This window comes from Alosa sapidissima, chromosome 19, assembly GCF_018492685.1.
Source record: "Alosa sapidissima isolate fAloSap1 chromosome 19, fAloSap1.pri, whole genome shotgun sequence".
Lineage (NCBI taxonomy): Eukaryota > Metazoa > Chordata > Actinopteri > Clupeiformes > Clupeidae > Alosa > Alosa sapidissima.
In genome coordinates, this window is record NC_055975.1 from 5,111,834 (window position 1) to 5,133,136 (window position 21,303).

At 39.8% G+C, this 21,303-nt stretch overlaps 5 protein-coding genes across 6 annotated transcripts; 3 read left to right on the top strand and 2 right to left on the bottom strand.

The window, feature by feature from the left end:
* The first annotated feature begins 2,291 nt into the window (after positions 1–2,291).
* On the top strand, positions 2,292–3,284 carry LOC121693096 (protein FAM167A-like). The gene is made up of 2 exons (XM_042072281.1): positions 2,292–2,729; positions 3,021–3,284. The coding sequence occupies exons 1-2, from the start codon at positions 2,361–2,363 to the stop codon at positions 3,282–3,284; spliced, it is 633 nt and encodes a 210-aa protein (XP_041928215.1). The 5' UTR covers positions 2,292–2,360.
* Positions 3,285–4,107: 823 nt separating this feature from the next.
* Positions 4,108–5,900, top strand: LOC121693095 (ras-related protein Rab-39A). Its single transcript, XM_042072280.1, has 3 exons — positions 4,108–4,291; positions 4,385–4,633; positions 4,899–5,900. Exons 2-3 carry the CDS (start codon positions 4,419–4,421, stop codon positions 5,317–5,319), a joined length of 636 nt encoding a protein of 211 aa, XP_041928214.1. The 5' UTR covers positions 4,108–4,291; positions 4,385–4,418; the 3' UTR covers positions 5,320–5,900.
* Positions 5,901–7,890: 1,990 nt separating this feature from the next.
* On the top strand, positions 7,891–12,316 carry rhd (Rh blood group, D antigen). The gene is made up of 11 exons (XM_042072627.1): positions 7,891–8,023; positions 8,654–8,834; positions 8,974–9,124; positions 9,175–9,231; positions 9,319–9,386; positions 10,839–11,019; positions 11,280–11,417; positions 11,492–11,619; positions 11,706–11,785; positions 12,054–12,127; positions 12,290–12,316. The coding sequence occupies exons 1-11, from the start codon at positions 7,891–7,893 to the stop codon at positions 12,314–12,316; spliced, it is 1,218 nt and encodes a 405-aa protein (XP_041928561.1).
* A 171-nt stretch (positions 12,317–12,487) lies between these two features.
* Positions 12,488–17,280, bottom strand: tmem50a (transmembrane protein 50A). 2 transcript variants are annotated; one of them, XM_042071577.1, is made up of 7 exons: positions 17,186–17,280; positions 16,251–16,362; positions 15,487–15,599; positions 15,339–15,406; positions 13,916–14,008; positions 13,680–13,740; positions 12,488–13,562 (listed from the first exon to the last, which is right to left on the bottom strand). In XM_042071577.1, the coding sequence occupies exons 2-7, from the start codon at positions 16,350–16,352 to the stop codon at positions 13,517–13,519; spliced, it is 483 nt and encodes a 160-aa protein (XP_041927511.1). In that variant the 5' UTR covers positions 16,353–16,362; positions 17,186–17,280; the 3' UTR covers positions 12,488–13,516. The 2 variants fall into 2 exon arrangements, with proteins under 2 accessions (XP_041927511.1, XP_041927512.1); XM_042071578.1 differs by lacking the exon at positions 17,186–17,280 and adding an exon at positions 16,723–16,743.
* Positions 17,281–17,673: 393 nt separating this feature from the next.
* On the bottom strand, positions 17,674–21,223 carry mgst3b (microsomal glutathione S-transferase 3b). The gene is made up of 4 exons (XM_042071579.1): positions 20,904–21,223; positions 18,875–18,997; positions 18,670–18,742; positions 17,674–18,411 (listed from the first exon to the last, which is right to left on the bottom strand). Exons 1-4 carry the CDS (start codon positions 21,030–21,032, stop codon positions 18,311–18,313), a joined length of 426 nt encoding a protein of 141 aa, XP_041927513.1. The 5' UTR covers positions 21,033–21,223; the 3' UTR covers positions 17,674–18,310.
* Positions 21,224–21,303: the final 80 nt, after the last annotated feature.

Below are 21,303 nucleotides of genomic sequence, written 5' to 3' on the forward strand. Positions count from 1 at the left end.
CCGGAGCAACTCGGGGGTGCCTTGCTCAAGCCCTCAACGGTGGGAGCCGAGAATTGAACCCACAACTTTTCTGGCTACTGCATGCTAGCCCAGCTCCTTAACCACTACCACTGCCACAATGATGGTGTAACAACAGTTTACTCAGCTGGTAATAAGCAGCAGTAGAATTTGCTTAACATACCCACTTTTTTTTTTATTTTGTGAGGAAACAAATATAATTTTATATTTTCACAAACATTAATGTTAAGTATATGAATTAAAATTTCTTTCAATTATTGTCTGAGGAACTTTCATTGTATTCTTACTTTTAAAATGTTTATGATACTCTTGAACAAAATCTAGAAATTCTCTCTAGCTTTCATATTAAATGTTGTCTGCTTTTATATTTATTCAAGTCCTCTTATGCATACAAATGAGTCAAAAAGCTGGATGGCAGTGAAGAAGACAGTCTTTGTTCTGTGATGGCAGGCTTTTAATTGGGTGAACATTCATCTTTTCATTGGGTTAACAGACCCATTATAAATTAATGTTACTAATGTTACCTTTCACATAACGCTTCTTAAATCCTTACAGTGGATGGCCTATGTAATGACCTTTACATGATCATTTCTTAAGTTTTATTATTCCAGTTTTAGCATATGTTACATACATACATTTGTCATAGTGTAACCTCCTGAACCTCAAACTATGAAAAACATCGAGGAGCAACTTATGCATTGTTCTCTGGTTATAAACAGTGACAGAGGCTTCGCGATATTGCCATGATGACAGAAAGTATGTCTAAATACTTTATATATATACAGGTGCTGGTCATATAAAAAGTTGATTTATGTCAGTAATTCCATTCAAAAAGTGAAACTTGTATATTATATTCATTCATTACACACAGACTTATATATTTCAAATATTTATTTATTTTAATTTTGATGATTATAACTGACAACTAATGAAAATCCCAGTATGAACATGAAAAGTATGAGCATGTACAGCATTCAATACTTAGTTGGGGCTCCTTTTGCCTGAATTACTGCAGCAATGCGGCGTGGCATGGAGTCGATCAGTCTGTGGCACTGCTCAGGTGTTATGAGAGCCCAGGTTGCTCTGATAGTGGCCTTCAGCTCTTCTGCATTGTTGAGTCTGGCGTATCGCATTTTCCTCTTCACAATACCCCATAGATTCTATGGGGTTGAGGTCAGGCAAGTTTGCTGGCCAATTAAGAACAGGGATACTATGGACCTTAAACCAGGTACTGGTAGGTTTGGCACTGTGTGCAGGTGCCAAGTCCTGTTGGAAAATGAAATCTGCATCTCCATAAAGTTGGTCAGCAGCAGGTACAGTAGACGGCCCAAACCATCACTGACTGTGGAAAATATACACTGGACTTCAAGCAACGTGGATTATGTGCCTCTCCTCTCTTCCTCCAGACTCTGGGACCTTGATTTCCAAAGGAAATGCAAAATTTACTTTCATCAGAGAACATAACTTTGGACCACTCAGCAGCAGTCCAGTCCTTTTTGTCTTTAGCCCAGGCGAGACGCTTCTGACGCTGTCTCTTGTTCAAGAGTGGCTTGACACAAGGAATGCGACAGCTGTAACCCATGTCTTGCATACGTCTGTGCGTGGTGGTTCTTGAAGTACTGACTCCAGCTGCAGTCCACTCTTTATGAATGTCCCCCACATTTTTGAATGGGTTTTGTTTCACAATCCTCTCCAGAGTGCGGTTATCCCTATTGCTTGTACACTGTTTTCTACCACATCTTTTCCTTCCCTTCACCTCTCTGTTAATGTGCTTGGACACAGAGCTCTGTGAACAGCCAGCCTCTTTAGCATTGACCTTTTGTGTCTTGCCCTCCTTGTGCAAGGTGTCAGAGGTCATCTTTTGGACAATTGTCAAGTCAGCAGTCTTCCCCATGATTGTGTAGCCTACAGAACTAGACTGAGAGACCATTTAAAGGCCTTTGCAGGTGTTTTGAGTTAATTAGCTGATTAGAGTGTGGCACCAGGTGTCTTCAATATTGAACCTTTTCACAATATTCTAATTTTATGAGATACTGAATTTGGAGTTTTCATTAGTTGTCAGTTATAATCATCAAAATTAAAAGAAATAAACTCTTGAAATCTGTGTGGAATGAATGTATACATTATACAAGTTTCACTTTATTATTATTATTATTATTATTATTATTATTACTATTACTGAAATAAATTATATTCTAATTATATGACCAGCACCTGTATATATATGTATAGTACGACGTAAATGGCTGATTATGGCAGATACATACCACCAGTATGATACATCAGATGTCAGATACATACCACCAGTGTTTGACATGTTAATGTATCTCTGATCAAGGGTCATGGATATGGAACGAATCCCAAACATTATGGTGGAAGATTCCCAAAAAGAGAAGGTGGGCCTCAGCCAGGACGACCACCTGTTAAGTCTGAAGGCCCTGACGGAGAAGCTGCAGCTGGACACCAGAAGGCCGTCTTACCTGGAGTGGAGGGCCCAGTTGGAGGCCCCCGCTCCGAAGGCCCAGAGAGGGAAAGAGGAATGCGTGGCTGTCACCCAGGGGAAAGACACATGTGCTCCAGGATCTCTGAAGCAGCAGGGACCCAGGGACACAGGGCCTGGCCTGGGGTCAGATGGAGACTGCATACCCTTCACAAGTCTCAGGGAGTTCGGCAACATAGACGAGGCCCTGGTCTGGCTGAGGAGAGAGCTGGTGAGCAGGACCTTTTGCTTTGTTGTCTTGCTAAAAAGAAATGGTTAAAACAGAGTATACAAAATGTAAAAATGTACAATGACATTCAATAAGCCAAGCAATGTACTACCACTTCATTGGCATTGGTGTTAGTATGGAGACCAACTTTCCAGACACAAACCATATGTAATATAATACAAAACTCTAAAATACAATTACATGTTGAGAAGAGGGGAGTTTAATGTGGGAAGTCTTACACTAAATTTGGTAATTGAAAGAAAAATTATCAAATGACTTCACCATTTAACACAGACAGAAATGCGAGTACAAGACCAGCAGCTTGCCCGGCAACTGATGCGCCTGCGCAGTGACATTAACAAGCTGAAGATCGAGCAGACCTGTCACCTCCACCGCAAGATGCTGAACGACGCCACCTTTGGGCTGGAGGAGCGCGATGAGCTGTCAGACCTGCTCTGCGACTCTCCCATCACACCTGGATTTGGGCTATCTGCCCCGCTGAAGCTCATTGGGGTCACCAAGATGAACATCAATGCCCGGCGCTTCTCCCTGTGTTAGGACAGAAATGGGTGAGAGCCACTTCAGAAGTATGTGGATGTGCTGGATGGCTGGTCTGTTATGTGGATAAATAAGAATGTGTTTTCACTGTCACAGATGGTAGCAGCAATACACATGAGCACATTACTGTCAGACTATGTTCAATCTATTTTGAATTTGTTATTCATGTTTAAAGCTATTGTTTTGGCACAGATGAGCTAAAAATTTGTTTGTAGGCTGAACGCCTGTTTTTAAATGACTTTCACGTGCTCTGGACTTTCTGAGTACACTGAGGAACATTTTCAGCTGCATCATTATTCAAGAGGAGACCGAAGGTTATGTTTTGACACAAAGGAACACTGAATTGACTTATCATTGGTCCACCGCATAGAATCATTCTCCACCTCAGAGACTTTTTAAAATCCAAAACACAATTTTTGTGTTTTGTTTGACACTCTAAATATGTTTTCCTGATCCATTCTGAATGTATGAACTGTATGACACTTAATTGATTTCTTCTGATTCATTAGTCATTTTTTTTAAATAAATGTTTTTTATCATGATGTGTTTCTGACTTGTTAGGTCTAGAATAAAGGTATCGTTTGGCATATACAGTAACTCACAATACAGCCATGCTATGTGACAATCCTTTCTGTAAAACAAAAAAAAAAATCAGGCCTGCTGGACCAACAGGTTAAGCTTTCTTGTTTGACAGCAACAAGCAACAAAGAAAAGGAAGAGGTTAGCAAAACAAAGGTGCACCATTCACAGGTAAATGAGGATGGGCTCTTTTGAAAAAACTTTCAAAACACTGTTTGACAATCTGTGTAAAGAGACAGAAGTGTCTGTTTTGACATGGTCAACTTTGTCATGACGCACAAATGCAGTATTGACATCTGCCCACATACTGTACGCAGTCTAACCCATTCACACCTACAGTAGGTGTGGAGCCAACAACAATTATGAACATGTCTTTGTATCCAACTCGTTTGTTCAGTCAGAGGAGGATTTACTGAAGTCAAGTTCGGGTGACTGGCACATCTAAACTTATTCTATCAAAGTTATTTCAAAATGCAACTGAAGCAGTAAAGATCTCCCTGACCTACCACACTGTTTTCCAGCTTATGGTCTTTATCCAGCCACATTGGCAACAGAATGGAGGTCTCATGGAATTTCAGGTTTGGGATTGTCATTCTTGGGGACTCAGCAGTAGGAAAGTCCTCTCTTCTCCATCGCTACACTGAGGGCATATTTGATGACTCAAGGCTGTCTCCGCTTGGAATTGATTTTAAAGTTCATCATGTGGATTTTGACCCTGGTATTGTGGTGAAACTGCTCCTGTGGGACACTGCTGGACAAGAGAGATTCAGGTAAGCTGTCAATCATATTAAACATTTTATTAACACCAGACAATACAAATTGTATTATTATACAGTATCACAGCACGGATCAGTAACAACATTACTATGTTATGGCATAGCAATAAGAATGTAATATATACGTTTTGTTCCCTCATGGCAGACAGGACTGGTTCATTTTCTGATAATTTACAAATGGACCATTTCACTGCCTGGAGACAGGTTTACATGTATTTCATTTCCATTAATTGATCTACTGATACTTGCCTTCACACAGGTCAATTGCCAAGTCCTACATGAGGAATTCTGTTGGTTGTTTGCTCGTGTTTGACTTGTCCCAGAGACAGACCTTTGAGCGCATCTGCAGCTGGCAACAGGAAGTGCTTGACTACGTCAAACCCAACCCCATGATATTCCTGCTGGTGGGCCACAAGTGTGACTTGGATGTACAGAGGCAGGTCACGACCGAGGAAGCAGAGGCCTTGGCTAAGAAGCTCAACATGGTGGGCTATCTGGAAGTCTCCTCCAAGGACAACACAAATGTCAGCCTGGCATTTCAGAATTTGGCCCAGGGAATCTACAATCAGTACCAGAAACGCCGAATCTCCATCCGAGACGGATGGTATGGACTTACAGTTGGAGCACCTGTGCAAATCGACCCTCCCCAGACAAAGCCATCTGGCTGCCAGTGTGGCTGAGGATGGATAGAGGCCTATAGCTGCCTATTATATAGAGACATGATTCCAAAATGATTTTTGCTGTCTCAGACACAATCTAACATTACGATTTAAATTTAAGAGGAAATTCACAATAAATTCAAACCATTTCTTTTAACTTTGTGATGGACAATCTGAAAATGTATTAAAATGGAAGTATAGATAGTTGCACCCGTTGCTAGAGCCAACGTTCCATCCAATTAGAGAGTGGAAATATCCCTTTATGTGCCACATTAGCTTTCCTGTACATGCGCATAGCAGGAAGGAGCTGTCACTGCTTGCTTTCCCCCTTTATTCGTCTGTCTGCATTCATGCCTATTGGGGCCCCTTGGAAGTGTCTCTTAACCAGTCCTTTGTAAGTCTGCACCTATGCTCTGCCTGTCTGGGTCACCCAGTGGCATGGGAAGGGGAAGTGATCATTTCACACTTGACACAGACAAACAGTGGCACAGAAGCTGTGCGACTGATTAACTGACACCAATTCAGGACTTTGCTTTACTTTACTGTGAAGAGCTTGAGTGGTCACATGATGAGTGTGTTTGCCTCATTGATGCTGGACATGTTTCCCTTGCTTGGTAATGTTAGCCCGGGAATAGATGTTGTTTCCTCATACGTTTTTACACCAGCACAGTATTTAAACGTGAGTAATTCTTTAAGGATGACATGTGTCTAATAAACTGTTGTGAAGCTCCACACTGACTGTATTGTCTCAAATGTTGATTCTGTTGTATTCACTTTGATTGACTGCCCAGAAAGAAAATTAATGATCATGGTGTAGACCAGCAATCATTCAACCATTGATCATACCATAAAAACAAAGGGGATTCAGAGAGAGATCATTTAATGGAGTGGCTCCCATTTTGGATTTCTAATGACATGTTTTGCACAACCTGATCATAGTCTTAGCCAGGGTTCCCACTATTAAGTCACATGTCAAATTTCCTGACTTTTCCCTGACTTTCACTGACTAAAAAGCTAAAACACCCATATGTATCTTGCCTGAAGTTGCATCTTGTTAATGAGCAAGAGAGGCATAAATGGGTGGGAAAAAGATCAAGTAGGCTAACGGTAGCAACCATGCGATATATGAAATATGTGAAATAATGCAGTAAAGAATAATTCATGAATACATTTAAACATGCTTAAATTCCCTGATATTCCATGACTTTTCCCAAAAAATGACCATATGTCTGGAATAGACCTTTTATTCCATTCAATGACCCGTGAGACCCCCGATTAGCTCATCAACATTTGCAAAGCTCCAGATGATCCCTGTGTGAAGAAGATGTGTTAGTCTTTCTCAGACACAGGAAGTGTGTTGTTGTGTAATAATTCTGTCATGTACATGCTCTGTGCACATAAGCCACATATAAACACACCATTCACAGGTGGGGAATCACGAAATCTACGAAATCTGTCAATGAGCAAAACTAACATTCTAGGTGTTCATAAACCCCGCTGATATTTTGATTGTGGTTCTCAGTGGTGGACTTAAGAGTAAAGATGGCCAAGAGGATTTTATGAAATAACTTGACGAGTGCAGGTCTTCAAAAGGTCTTCTGAAGTCAACATCGTAAGAGGATTATGCTGGTTCATGAGCAATTAACAGCTATTACTGCAGTTTTCAGAGACAATTGACAGTGTGATCTTCACACCCAGTGCTTGGAATAAGACAACAATTTGATAAATGTTTGCAATTCAATAAACACTGATTCTCTATACAAAGCACATGACCTTTTTTAAAAGGAAGGAAAAAATGAAAAGGATAGTCTTTTCCATTTGATTAAGATTGTTGAAACACAGTGCCATCTAAAGGCGCTCCTTAATAATAGCAGCTAATCTTTGAGAGTTTACAGCCACATTTGTACATCTAAACTGAACAATTACTAGACCTACTGGATGTTATAGTTCAATTTCCAGCAGTGAAATGGAAGATGTGCTTAACTTACACGTAATTTCAGACATACCCACCAGTTTAAAGTCATTAGTGAAAATATATTTGTGAGCTAATTATTTGCCTTTTCATCAGCTTTTTTATTAAGGTTTACACAATGTGAAGTATGAAAGACTAAAGTATGCAAAATGCAGTGGCCTGCCCAAACTTTCTGATGTAGGCCTATACACTTTGTAATATTATTTGTAATACGAGCTTGTCTTTCATTAGGATTTTATTCAAATGTAAACAGAAGTCGTTAACATGTCACTTAGACATTTGATGCCCATATTTACCTGTTGCCCTAGAAGAATGTTAATACCCATGTTTTGTTTCTAATTGTTAAATATTTTCTGTGTTATTGTAGCAGTGTAGGATGCACACCCACTGTGTTTATGGTCCCATTGGAAATTGAATTGGGATAAATCAGCTGAAAATAGCCAGAGCAAAATATTTGCTGTCCATTAAAATCATATCCTACCAGGAATATCTGCAGAGTAAGGTGATGTGTGAGTAGTAGTTCAAATTCTCCAGAGGTAACACTCCTTTTTGCCTCATGTGCAAAGTAAGTTCTCGCCTGAGAGTCAGTGCTAAAATTGTATGAAGGTTCAAACATACTGATGGTGCCACAGTACGCACCTAGTCTTCGGTCACGACTCCCTGTCGTTGCCTTACTTTTGGAAACTATATTTATCTTGTTTTTTGCGTTCTACATGGAAGTTCCATACATATTTCCAATTGTATTTTATGCAGGTTTGTACAGAAAATGCTTCAGTATCTGTATTTGTACCAGTTTACTTCTAATTGACTGTGAAAATGTGCCTTTTTTATTCCAAAAAATACCTTTGAGTAGGCTATGGTATAGACAGTCCAATATACAAGAACCTTTTGTTAACATTTTGTGAAAATACAGACATTCTTCATTCAATAGCTTTCACAATTGTACGGTTGGGGTGGAGGTGGACAGCATGCAGCCCTGGCTAGAGCTGATAAGAGCTTCTAAGAGGCTCTGGCCTTGCCATTCTGCCCAAATGCTTGCCATCAAAGCAAGCTTGGAAAAAAAATAATTTCCCTATAGGCTTCCATTCACATGACAAGCCTCATAAAATAGAAGATTTCACCAATTATATGGTTTATAAAGGTTTTATATGCAGTCTCAAATGGTCATGTTGAATGTGCAGCTCAGGTTTTTATTCACTGAAACTGGGGGAGCCTTAAAATGACAACTGTTTTACCTAATTTGTACTATCACATTCTAATTGTCATTTTCCCCAGATAACCATGTGGTCACTACAGCCACCATTTGGATGAATGTGTCACTTAGCATTTAGGGCATTGTACCTGTAAACTGCATCTGAGGGTGTGTTCTCTTTTGGTTTCAAGAGTTCCAGGATGTCCACGTCATGGTTTTTATGGGGTTTGGTTTCTTGTCCACCTTCCTGGTTCGTAATGGCTTCAGCAGTGCTGGCTTCAGCTTGCTAGTTGCAGCCATGGCAGTGCAGTGGGCCATTGTGTTTCAGACTCTTCTGCAATTACCATATCCAGGGCGAATCACCATGGAAAGGTATCCCTGTATGCCAACTCCTGAGAAAGACAAGATAGCAAAACCAAGTCGTCACACAAACACTCCTTGGAGATTTTCTAATTTGAAGAACTGAAAAAAATGCATTTCAAGCAGTTAAAATGACTATTTGTGTTGCCAGTTTGGTCTTTGCAGAAATGAGTGCATTCTCATCACTGATTTCCATGGGTGTTGTGATTGGGAAGACCAATCCTGTCCAGCTTCTCTTAATGTCTTTGATGGAGGTTACTGGATTCATCCTCAATAAGTGGCTAATTCAAACTTTACTGAAGGTGAAACATTTACCTGAGTATAATCCTGGGATTGACCGTTTCAAATCTAGAAGCCCTGTTTTAATTTATATTTTACATGGCTTGTACATTGGACAATTGACACAGATGTGGGAATATCCCCTAGAATATCCCCTATCTATCTATCTATCTATCTATATAAATAAATGGCTTGTATCCTAACAGGGGTATTGAAGGGTATTGAACCACGACATGAAAAAGAGAAATCTGATCGAAAGATGACATTATTCTCCTTATTTGGTAAGTTAGAATGAACTTTGATCTTGTTAAATCAACAGTATCAAGCAATTTACCTCTTTTAGGTATGCTTTCACATAACAATTCTGCAGTCTGGGATGGACCACCCTACACAAATGTTGGAAAAGCTTTCACTGCATATTTTCAATGCGGACTACTAGCAGAAAATCAATTTGGTTTTAAGCCTAAGCACAGCACAGATCTATGCCTTGAAAGAAGCAGTTGAATCTTACAGAAATCAGGGCTCTACAATGTTTCTAGGGTTTATTGATACTTCCAAGGCATTTGACAGGGTAAATCACCATAAGCTTTTTACTAAACTTAAGCTTAGGGGTGTGCCTGGATGCATCATACGTATCCTGGTTTACTGGTATGCCAAACAACAGATGCATGGAGAAAAAGCCTATCCTCACCCTTTAGTGTAGGCAATGGTGTACGGCAGGGGGGGCTTCTGTCTCCAGCCCTGTTCAATCTATACATGGACAACCTGTCAAAGCAGTTGGGGAAGTGTACAGGTTGTCTGATAGGGAACACTCTGTTAAACCATCTGATGTACGCAGACGATTTGGCTATTATGTACCCCAGCACTGTTGGGTTCCAGCAGCTGTTGGATATATGCTCTGAGTATGGGGTTGAGTTTGATGTACAGTACAATGCAAAAAAGAGTGTTGTATTGATATGTAGGACCAAAGAGGATCAGAAGCTGCACCTTCCAATGTTTTACCTGTCAGGGCAATCCCTCTGGGTATCTAACTGTACAAAATATCTTGGGCACATCATCACTGACAAGATGGAAGATGATGCTGATATGTATAGGCAGAGACAAATGTTGTATGTCCAAGCAAACATGTTAGTCCGGAAATTCCATCACTGTTCTGATGATGTGAAAGTGAGCATGTTCCGTGCATACTGCACCCTTATGTATGCAGCCCCATTATGGGTCAGCTACAAAAAGGAGACCCTGCGCAAACTTCAGGTGGCATTGAATGCCTGAGGATCCTGCTGAAAAAGCCCAGGAGTAGCAGTGCAAGTGCGCTCTTTTGTGACTCAGGGCTAAGCACTCTACAGGCTCTCTTGAGGAACCTAATGTTTAAGTTCATGACCCGACTTGATGAGTCTCAAAACTGTATTATAATGATGCTCACAAGCCCTAGGTGCAGCTCGGTCAGATATCAATCAAATTTATGGAAACATTGGTATGGGTGCCTGTTAAGACTCTCATGAATCAGAGTATGTTTGTATGTGTTTATGTATCTATTCCTTTTTGTTGTTGTTGTTGTTGTATGTCTTGCTGTTGGGCCTAGAGCCTGTAATACAGTTTATATATAAATACCCTGCTGGTCAGTGCCAGCTGTGGCTTTGACTAAATGATAATGTAACTATTTGGCATTTGTGCTTTCCTTTATGGGCCCATGTGTTCTCCTCATGTTGAGTTCTTGGTTAAATCTTTATTTTTCAGGGACTTCCTATGGATATTCTGGCCTAGTTTTAACTCACTCATAGTGCATTTACTGAACAACGATATGGATCTTGCAGTGCCTTTAAATGTCATCTGTAGCACATACCTGGCGATGGCTGTCTCTGCTGTAACTGCCATCGCGATTTCTGTTCTTTTCAACCCTCGAGGGAAAATCAACATGGTGAGGTTGGCACTAATTTTCTAAAACGTCCAGAAGACTTTTGTATGAGCAACATTTACAGAGATAAAGAGAAGGGGGAGGGCATGAAGTCTTTGAAAGCCCAATCAAAGAAAGCATGCACAAACATAGTGTATAAATTGACTGAAATATCTTGGGATGAGAAAATATGAGTTTTGTTACTTTACACCAGCACTTTGCAATACAGTTCTATGAGTGGTGTTAGGAGTTGAAGCTGACTGGTCCAGGTGTTGTTCTGCCAGCTTCATGTCCAGAACTGTATTCTCGCTGGTGGGGTGGCTGTGGGAGGCAGTATGTCAACTTTTCCTCAACCTTGGGTTGCCATGGCAGTTGGGTTATCAGCTGGCATAATGTCAACCTTGGGACACCAATATATTAAGGTACATATTTTTGCTTCAAATGGATCGATAATAGAGTATGGATCGGTAAAAACCTTTGTTGTTTTCTCCTTAAGCTCCTTATGGAAGTAGTTTTCAAATGCCATGACACCTGCAGCATTCTCAGTGTTCATGGGATCCCTGCCATTCTGGGATGGTTTGTTCAGCTCTTTCTTCAGTTTGCCAACTCAGATAGCACAACGTTGTAGGTAACATTCCTGAAACCTTTCCTATATGTATTTGTATCCCTGTATGCACCCAACACAATATTCTAAAATCTTCACCCATCAGTGCAGTGAGGTTTGCTGTGTACCACATTGTGATCCTCCTCATCACACTTGCTTCAAGTCTGACTATGGGAGTCATTACAGGTACATACATAGTGGTCAATATTTAAAAAGCAGAGGCGGGAAAATATGGTTTCTGAAAGTATAAGTCATACCAAGTATTGGTTCTACTGGTGCACTTAAAAGGAAATTTCAGTAATTAGATTATTCACTTAATTATTATTCAATTAGTGAATGTTTGGAATAAGGACCTTTACTTTCTGAACCCAGTTTTCCCCATTTTAGAAGAATACAGAATAAAGTTCAACATGCACCTACTGAAGTCTTTATGGACGATGGCTGTCTTTTTCAGGCATCATCCTGAAATGGAGGTTTTGGAGACCCCCTCAGGACAGGAAGTGCTTTGATGACCAGGCCTGTTGGAAAGTGAGTGTACTACCTGTAACATTATCCATAATTTGTTACACATTTGATAACAGCATGCAGATGTCCATATTGGTACAACACTCTATGGTATATATTACAATAAACTAATACTATGTTTCCATGAAAACAGCAATGTTTGTAAAACGAATAAATATTTTGCAGTTTCCCCACCTGGCAAAACACAAGTGAGAAGATGTAAACAATGGATAATCTTTGAGAGAAAAAAGTAATAAAAACATACATCAATAATATGTTTCATCATACAACTTTTGGCTTTTCATTTGTTTACATGTACTTGACTAGCACATATGGGATTGATTTCCCATTCTAAAATATACATAGGAAGACCATCTTACAATGTTTAATAACAAATCAGCTTTTTATTGTTTTGCAAGGTAAGACATGTAAAGAGCCATTATTATGGCATCTTAGAGAATGGAAACTAAAACAAAGGAGTGCATGTTCCTTTTCCCCAACATCAGATGTAGACCAATCAAACGCTTAACACAAGATTAGTTGATTTTCCCTCAAAACGTGGACCTCAGATATCAAATTGTGCTTTTTACATAATGCAAATGTTTTTGCTAAAGCCACCACATACCATTTCTATAAATAATGTATACTTAAGTGAAAGCTACAGAATATAGTCTGTATTTGCTGATATGGACAGATATAGAGTAGAGGACTGCAAGAGCACAAACAATTTTAGCAAAGGGTACATTTCACATGTTTTCTTGCACAGAGGGACACATTCTGTAACATACTCACTCACACCATGAACAGAATTTCCAGCTTTAACGATTTTGGAAACATTCCCTTTGAAGTATTAGGTGGCACAACCATAAAACTCATACTAATCTTTATTTACCGGTGTATTTGAAAACATATGTAATATATGTATTTATATACATATATATATATATATATATATATATAAAAAACAAAGGAGATTATGTACTAGTTAGCATCATAACTCTGGGCACCTCCTGTTTATTGATATATGACTGTTTTTAACTTTTTAACCTCAAACCACTGTTCTTATTAGGATATTGTTCTGGTTAAGTATTGCTACAGCTGAAGACTGTGCCAAGCAAAAATGGAATACCACACCACGGTATGCAACATAGACACAGCAACCCAAGTTTCTTATCAAAAATGGCTGTGGCCTCCATTCTTTTCATGTTTCTTTTATAACCACAGTCGTGACGAGATCAGACAGGTTTGACACTGCAACAAGCTAATGTTCTCCATGGGTGGCCAAGCTTTGGGGTCCATTTTGCAATTTTTAGTCTGACTGGTCTCATCACACCAGGGGTCAGGCTGAATCAAAGGGCAGGAGGCCAGCAGAAGCAGGTGTGTGTAACAGTTCTGCTGAGTAAAGACAGCTCATCACTGCCACAAGTCTTCAGTGCGTCCAAACTTAAACACCAGGCCACTGAAATAGAACAGAAGACATTGGTGCAAACAGACATCAAAATCAAGCTTTCATTACATCTCAGGTGCTAAGGTTCAATTACACCCACAAATACACACTAGACAACCAAACACTTACCCAAAGAAAATGAAAGCATTTTGGAAAAAAACTGCAATTCCAGGGTACACAATGGGTTTCTCTGCAGGATATAAACAAAAACATATAGATTCATATGTGATTTTCACATAAGAAAGTAAAGCCTGTTTCTAAGATACTAAACATTTTGAGATAACCCAAGCGGTGGAAATGGGCTTCTATAAGAAAACTATTCAACATGCAATGAAAAGGACTAGGCCAACAGTTAAAGTACTTACGGGGGACAACAAATCCTCCGAACAAGATCCACATGGAAGCGATGAGGGATCCAAATGCCAGCATGAAGCCGATGAAAAGCCACACCCTGGCACCTACAACAAGTCATTCAGTGGAATTACATAGATTGGATTTAGTGGTGTAAACATATAAATATTAAAGAAGAAATCTGGTGATTTTTCATATATATCACCGTTTTTTTAGGTCACCGAGAGTACTGTTGGTATGGAACCCCCCCCCCCCCCCAAAACAATCATTATTATCTAGCTCGAGTTGTTGCAGCCAACAGTTGGAGCTTCCAGGCAGCTACGGTACTACACTCTGGGGGCATGTTCATGAGCCCCCATGTTCATGCCCCCAAAGTGTAGCGCTGTAGCTGCCTGGCTATTTTAGCTGTTGGCTGCAGAAACTTAACCTGACTCTCGCCAGATGAATTTCGTTCCGCCTAGCTCCACTCATCCATCTGGGATCGATCCATTGGAGAGGTGTTTCAGAAGGCTGGGCCTCATCAAAAATCCTTGCATATGATTGGATAAGTCACTTGTCCGTCATCTATTGACGTGCTACTTCAACCACTCACATCGAAGCCAACCCGTGACGCTGAGAAGTCTCACAGTCGCCTCTACGCTATGTCACATCTATGAAACTCCCGCCCTGTGTCCTGATTGGCTCTACCATAAAATCTGGTGCCAAAATCACTCTCAACGGAAGCAATCCCAGATGGATGTGAGTGGAGCTAGGCGGAACGAAATTAATCTGGCGAGAGTCAGGTTAGCAGAAACTCGGGCTAGGTAAAACCGTTTTTCATATCGACAGTACTTTGTGACCTCGAAAAACGGAGATCTATGTGAAAAATCAGCAGATTTCGCCTTTACGTGAGGTCCTTGGCCTACATAACAACCATTCATAGAATAAACACACAAGCAAAACATATGCTGCATTCCATTTCTCTCGTAAGTGGTAACTGGGAATTGTGTCACACCCTGGTTGGCCGTCTTTCAGTTATAATAAGTCATAGGACCAAGAGTCTACCATTTGTTAGCAATCACTTGTTATTAGCAATTGTTACCAAATATAGCAAAGCATAAAAATGAATTACATGGCATTTTAAGCATACCAACTGAATACTGATTCCTTTAACCGGGGTGATTCTATGAATTATTTGAAAGACTAATCTGCTCATTTGTATCAGTATAAAAGTGAACTACTGGTAGATAAGGGCCACATTAAATCTACCACAAACTGGGACTGGCCCTCTTTGAAATTCAATTAAGCAAGAGATTAGTGCAATGAGGTCTTCAAGGATTATTACTTTGGGATAAAACACTAGTGAAAAAGTAACAGTTCAGCTTCACGATCCATGTTGTGTTTGAAACTAACACAAGATCACTAATACTGTGGGAAAGCATTTCAACTGCCACATACCTGTCTGTCCCAGACATCCTTCACTGTAGCTGTCTCCCCTCACCTGTCCATTGGAGACAGCATTGATCCTGCAAAAAGAACATCATCATTGCAAATGGACTTTGTTTGTCACAGTCTCATTCTATTGTGAGCTACTGCAATGGCTTACATTAAAAAAGCCACAGTGGCTATGACTCCACATGTGTGGTAAGCATGGTGAAAGTCCTCTTCTATTGGATACTTTACAGCTGCATCAATGATAATCCACCATCCTGTGAAAAACTTAGACATAAAGACACAATTGATTAACTAAAACAGAAAAAAAAACTAAGACATTCAGATTCAAACTGCCCTGCTGAAAAAAAAAACAGCTAGAAACCAGCTTATGTTGGTTAGTTGGTCTTTGCTGGTTTTCTTCCAGCTCTTGCTGGTGTAGCTGGTGGGGCCACCAGCTGGATATTCTGGCGTGACCATCTGAGGAAGCTGGTCATGCTGGTGTGACCAGCCTGTCGTGTAGGATACAGCTGGTACAAGATAGTCATGTTGGTGAATAGCCTTAAGCTTGACATTCTTGTGTAAGATGATCACGTTGGCTTGCTAGAATGACCAACATAAGCTGGTATGGCCAGTTAAACCAGCAGTGTAGACCAGCAACACCAGCTAAAATGATCAGCTTGAGGTGGTACGACAAGCAAAACCAGCTGAACTACCATCGTAGGCTGGGTAAATCAGCTGAAGGTATGTTTTCGCTGGTCTAGCAGGTCAACCATCATAGGGTAGTCAAACAAGCTGGTTAACAAGCTGGTCAACCAGCAAACCAAGTTAAGCTGGTCAGGCTGTTTTTTTTTCAGTAGGGTGTAAAAGGGTACATTATCAAAAACAGCTCTATGCATAGAGCTACAAATAATTAAGGGTTAAACTGGAGGAACCTACAAGAACCCCAGCAGCTATCGAAGCTATTGTGTTTCTCTTCTCGCCCCAATCCACATTGCATTCACAGTCGCCACATCTGATTCCATCCAGAAAACCTGACATGATTCACCACCTGAGAAACAGAAGTAAACAGACATGTTATTTACACAGAAGTAAATTTTTAAGGCGCTTATACAGGTTACGTCGCCCGAAATAGAGTTGAGAACAGGACCATCCTATTCCCGAAATCTATCAAAACATCTTAACAATTAGCTTAAAGTTACATGAAAAAAATCGATAGATCTCTGCGTGGATGATTGGGAAATGTAGGCCACCGAGGCGCAAGCTACAACACAACAATGCCAAGGAACTTATAACTAAAACCAAACGCTCTAGATTGCAGACCAAGAATCAAATGTGTTATTTGAAGAAAAACGTATCAGTGGACCAGAGTGCTAAAAACCTATTCACAAAACGATTTGAATTGTTCGACCTTCGTATTAGTGTCCTCAATGCTGCGCAGTGTCGATGGGTTCTTAAATGAGATGTTACACACAAAGGATTAACATTAACGTTCACTTCAGCTGTTGGTGGATACGCGATAACACAAGCTCTTTTCGTGAGACAGCTTGGACAATAATGTAACAAGTTATGTGTATAGTTGATAGACAAAATACGGCTTTTCGATAAGCTACAAATTCTGTCCAGGGAATAAAAGCCTCTACTCCTCCAACAAGCTACCTAGCTAGCAGTAGTAGTCAGCTGCCAGCTCTTGAAAGCTAACGTTAATGTTATCCTGGCTAACCTAGCTTGTGTCGTTGCAGAAACGCCCGTTTATTCGCTACTCTAAAAACCTACCATGATTCAAATAAAGTATATGTGTGATTTGTTTTGTTTTTTATCAACAACGCATGTAACCACGAATGTATTTGTGATGTACATCAACGGAATATTACCAATTCAGACGTCTTCGGTCCAGTTTCCTCCTTGTTTCCGACCGACTGACTTGTCTCAAGCGCATGCGCATGATCAATTACTGTCTCTAAACCATATTTACATCAGAGGACTTGTGAGGACTTGCGCAGCTTCTGGCACTGCGGGAGGCATTAACCATATTACAATGCTTTAGGCTAGACATGATAATATTAATGGTTCATCTGTCGTTATAAAAATGTCCTATTCGTAAATTCTTAATAGGCATGTTGTGTATTTTCCCTATCAAAAAGTAACAGGATATACTGGTTTATGAGTCATGTGAGAGTCAAGTCAAGTCAGAGAGTGGGTCAGATGACATTGTTGATCACAAGCATTTAGCCTGATTAACTCTGCTTTGATGGCTAAGCTACGAACTTTATTGCAGGACAGAGATAAGAGTTGACTGTACACACTAGAATGATAGTAAATTAGTATATCATATATAATATATTATATATCAGCAACAACATTGACAATACATTGTAAAATACTTTATTGTTAAAACACAAGCCCTTGGATGAAGTTAGAATAGGTTTGTCATTTGTTATCAAATAACTAAGTTACAGTTCAATGGCATACTTTAATTTTCAGACATTACATGATGGCATATGACAGAAAACCAACAAACAAGTAACTTTTAAAGACATTCTGGGTTATGTCACATGATCACCTGAATAAAGCTAAAGCATTGCAGAAAGACTACTCTTTCTACCCCAAAGGCTGGTATTGAGTAAACTATTTAATATGAAGTTGTTTCTAAATAGATGTTTTTGTTAATTGATGTTTAATTGTACATGTTTCCAGTTGTCAAAAGACAAAGATATGCAAAATAGTCATGCCTTGGTAAGTGTTACTGATGCAATACATCATCAAATACAATTTATGATGTACAAAGCTAAAATTATCTTCTGAAGTCATTACTAGAAGTAATAAAAAGCAATAGTGGTCCTTTTGAATAATTTACTAAAAGCAGTGCATTATGCAGACAGATCAATTTCAGAGAACACATCACAAACAGATCAAATCTACAGCAATATGTAATGGAGGAACATGATTGTTTTCACCTAGCTGTGCGCCATGACAATAACAAATATTTGCCTTACTTATCAGAACACTTTAAGTAGTTGCAAAGCAACAGAAATTGAAAGAATGATGACTCCAAGGTATCCAATGTAGCCATAAACACCACGCATCCTCTTTGCAGGATCTGAATAGTAAAAGTACATCCATGACTAACCAAAAAACATACATGTAACTCAACTATTCTGAACATACTTTATAAGGGCAATACACATTCAACTGCAAACTGAATTGGAACAGGTTCCCCTTTGTACAATTAATTAGGTTGCAATACAATTTTAGACACTGTTACACCTTAAAGCTTCTCTCATGGCTATTACATGTTCAGATGCACATATAAAAGACAAAAACAGGTAAATTAGTTACCAGTAATAGAAGACCTTACCTCCAGTGTAGTAGCCCCAGGCATATGAGAACCTACTGGTCACCCAGATGGCACCCAACACAGAGGCAGCAACCTAGTCAGCAAGGAAGAGAAGGCACATTGGGAACGTCTGTATGAGTGTATGTAGCCTATTACACATTAAGGCATATTATCTGAAATCTTAATAATTGTGATGAAACATTTCTTAACCTTTGATAAAACTTACAGGATAGACCAACGATGCAATAGTCTGAAAGACGAGCCACTGAGGATACACCTCCAGGGTATTTTGATGTGCTCTCTGAATGCAGTTAAACACCTGGTCCTTGTCACTGTACATTGCTGGATACTGGAAAGGAAGAGATCCAAGGGTACAGTGGCACAACATAACCATGCAGCAAACCAAATAGGCCTAGTCTACCTTAAACCATCTAGACTGATAAGCAGAACAACTGTGCATTTTATGACTAAAGCATAAAAGTTTCCACATATAATCTAAACACTCTAACGTTTAATTTCAGACGTGGAGCCATTTTGTACCTGACCTTTGTGGGTCAATGACATCATTATTTCATTTTACCCCTTTATTCTTCATTACAATAATGTACATGTTTACAAATATGCCGTTTTATTCCAATAGAAAAGCTTATTTTGGCCTCAGACATATTCTTCCTGGAACACCAGTCTGGCCATTCCAGGTGTAAATGTAACCATAGCAACCAGGTATAAACATCCATAACGGACATTCGGACAACTTTTGATTTTGGTTTTGACAGTAAATAGGCTAGTAGGTTGGCCAGTGTGTGAAATCCCTAGCACGAGGAATTTAACATCTCTCCTGTGTAAAATATTAATAAAGAGTATAAAAGTAACAATAAAGTATTAGTAATAAATGTAAAGAAACTAACATAATAATATTAATTAATATATAGGGCTGTCAGAATATCTGATTAATTTCGATTATTTAATGTGAGAAAAAATTGATTCCGTATGACCTTTGACCCAGAGCCGTTCTAGTCAGTAACCATTAGACTGTAAAATAAAGGAGAGAGAAGAAAATGTGCTGCCTAGATCATTGATTGGAACATTTACTTTTAATGTAAATGATGGTGTTGATAAAAATAAAGTGCTGATTAAAATAAAGTCCTCTGCAATGTCTGCAGCAAGGAATTTGGATATCACTGGAGTTCTTCAACTTTTTTGAAATTTATATTTTCCATGAAATAGTCCAATTTCTCTCCTTCAACAACCGCTTTAACCCTCTCTGGTACAATTTTAGAATGACTTGCAGAAATATTTTATGGCCTACTCCTGAAAATTAGGGCCTTTTTTTTTTAGTCTGCCTGGTCCGAGAGGCCAAATCTGAGGTGGTTCCACGTCTGAAAAGGAAGTTCACAGACAAAATGTCATGCTTTCGTCATAAAATGCACAAAACCTTTTATATATCTGCTTATCTGCTCCACTATTCCCTTATCTCACCATGTGCTCATAAGCAAAGAGGCCAAAGTTAACTTTTTAAAACAAGTGGACTTATGGCCTCTAGCTCCAGTTAGTAATTTTTATATTCAAGAGTGCATGGACACTGTACTTTTCTCAGTATTCTCCACCCAGACACTCCTTCCTCTCCCCAGTCAGAGTGGCTTTGGCCCTGGCTCGCCATTCACACCACTCTAAGGTCCAAAGGAGCACACACACTCCTCCCTCTGTCCAGTCAGAGTGGCTTTGGCCCTGGGCAGCCACTCACACCACTGGAAGGCCCAAAGGAGCACACACACTCCTCCCTTTTTTTAGGGCAGTCGTGGCCTACTGGTTAGCGCTTTGGACTTGTAACCGGAGGGTTGGCGGTTTGAACCCCGATCAGTAGTGCCTACTGATCGGGGTTCAAACCGCAAGGCACCTAACCCTTCACTGCTCCCCGAGCGCCGCTGTTGTTGCAGGCAGCTCACTGTGCCGGGATTAGTGTGTGCTTCACCTCACTATGTGTTCACTGTGTGCTGAGTGTGTTTCACTAATTCACGGATTGGGATAAATGCAGAGACCAAATTTCCCTCACGGGATCAAAAGAGTATATAGTAGAGTAGAGTATTCTATCCAATTCATTTACAAAATTCAACTTTCACTTATTGAACTTATAAACAGTTAGTTTCACCATTGACTGGCATACAGACAGGAAGGTCCATCTATGCTAGTGTACAGAGTAGTCTTACCCATGGTTACATGCCATACATGCAAACAAAATCAAATGCGGAGCCTACCTTCACGTCATATTTCTTCCTTGCAGACCCAACCTGAACTCCAAGATAACATAGCATTATCCAACTGTACAGGTACGTGAAGATCACAAGGCCGAAATTCGAGGGTAACACGTCAAGAACGTCCATCATGCAGGTACTTTAACATAAAATATTTTGAATATATAGTTTAGTCTCTAGTCTGTCGTTCTCGATCGTTTTCCCTCAAGTGAAGTAATGATTTTTGTGGAAGGAAGTAGTTCTAGTAGCCTAAGAGCCAGCCAAAGTGATTTCTAGTAGATAACAGTTCTCGCGATGTTTGCTGATCTGATCTGGTTGGTTATCATGTTTTCTTTGTTTAAATATATCCTACCTTTAGTCATTAACTTTAGTATCCAACTAGTGTATATGCTTGTTCTTCACC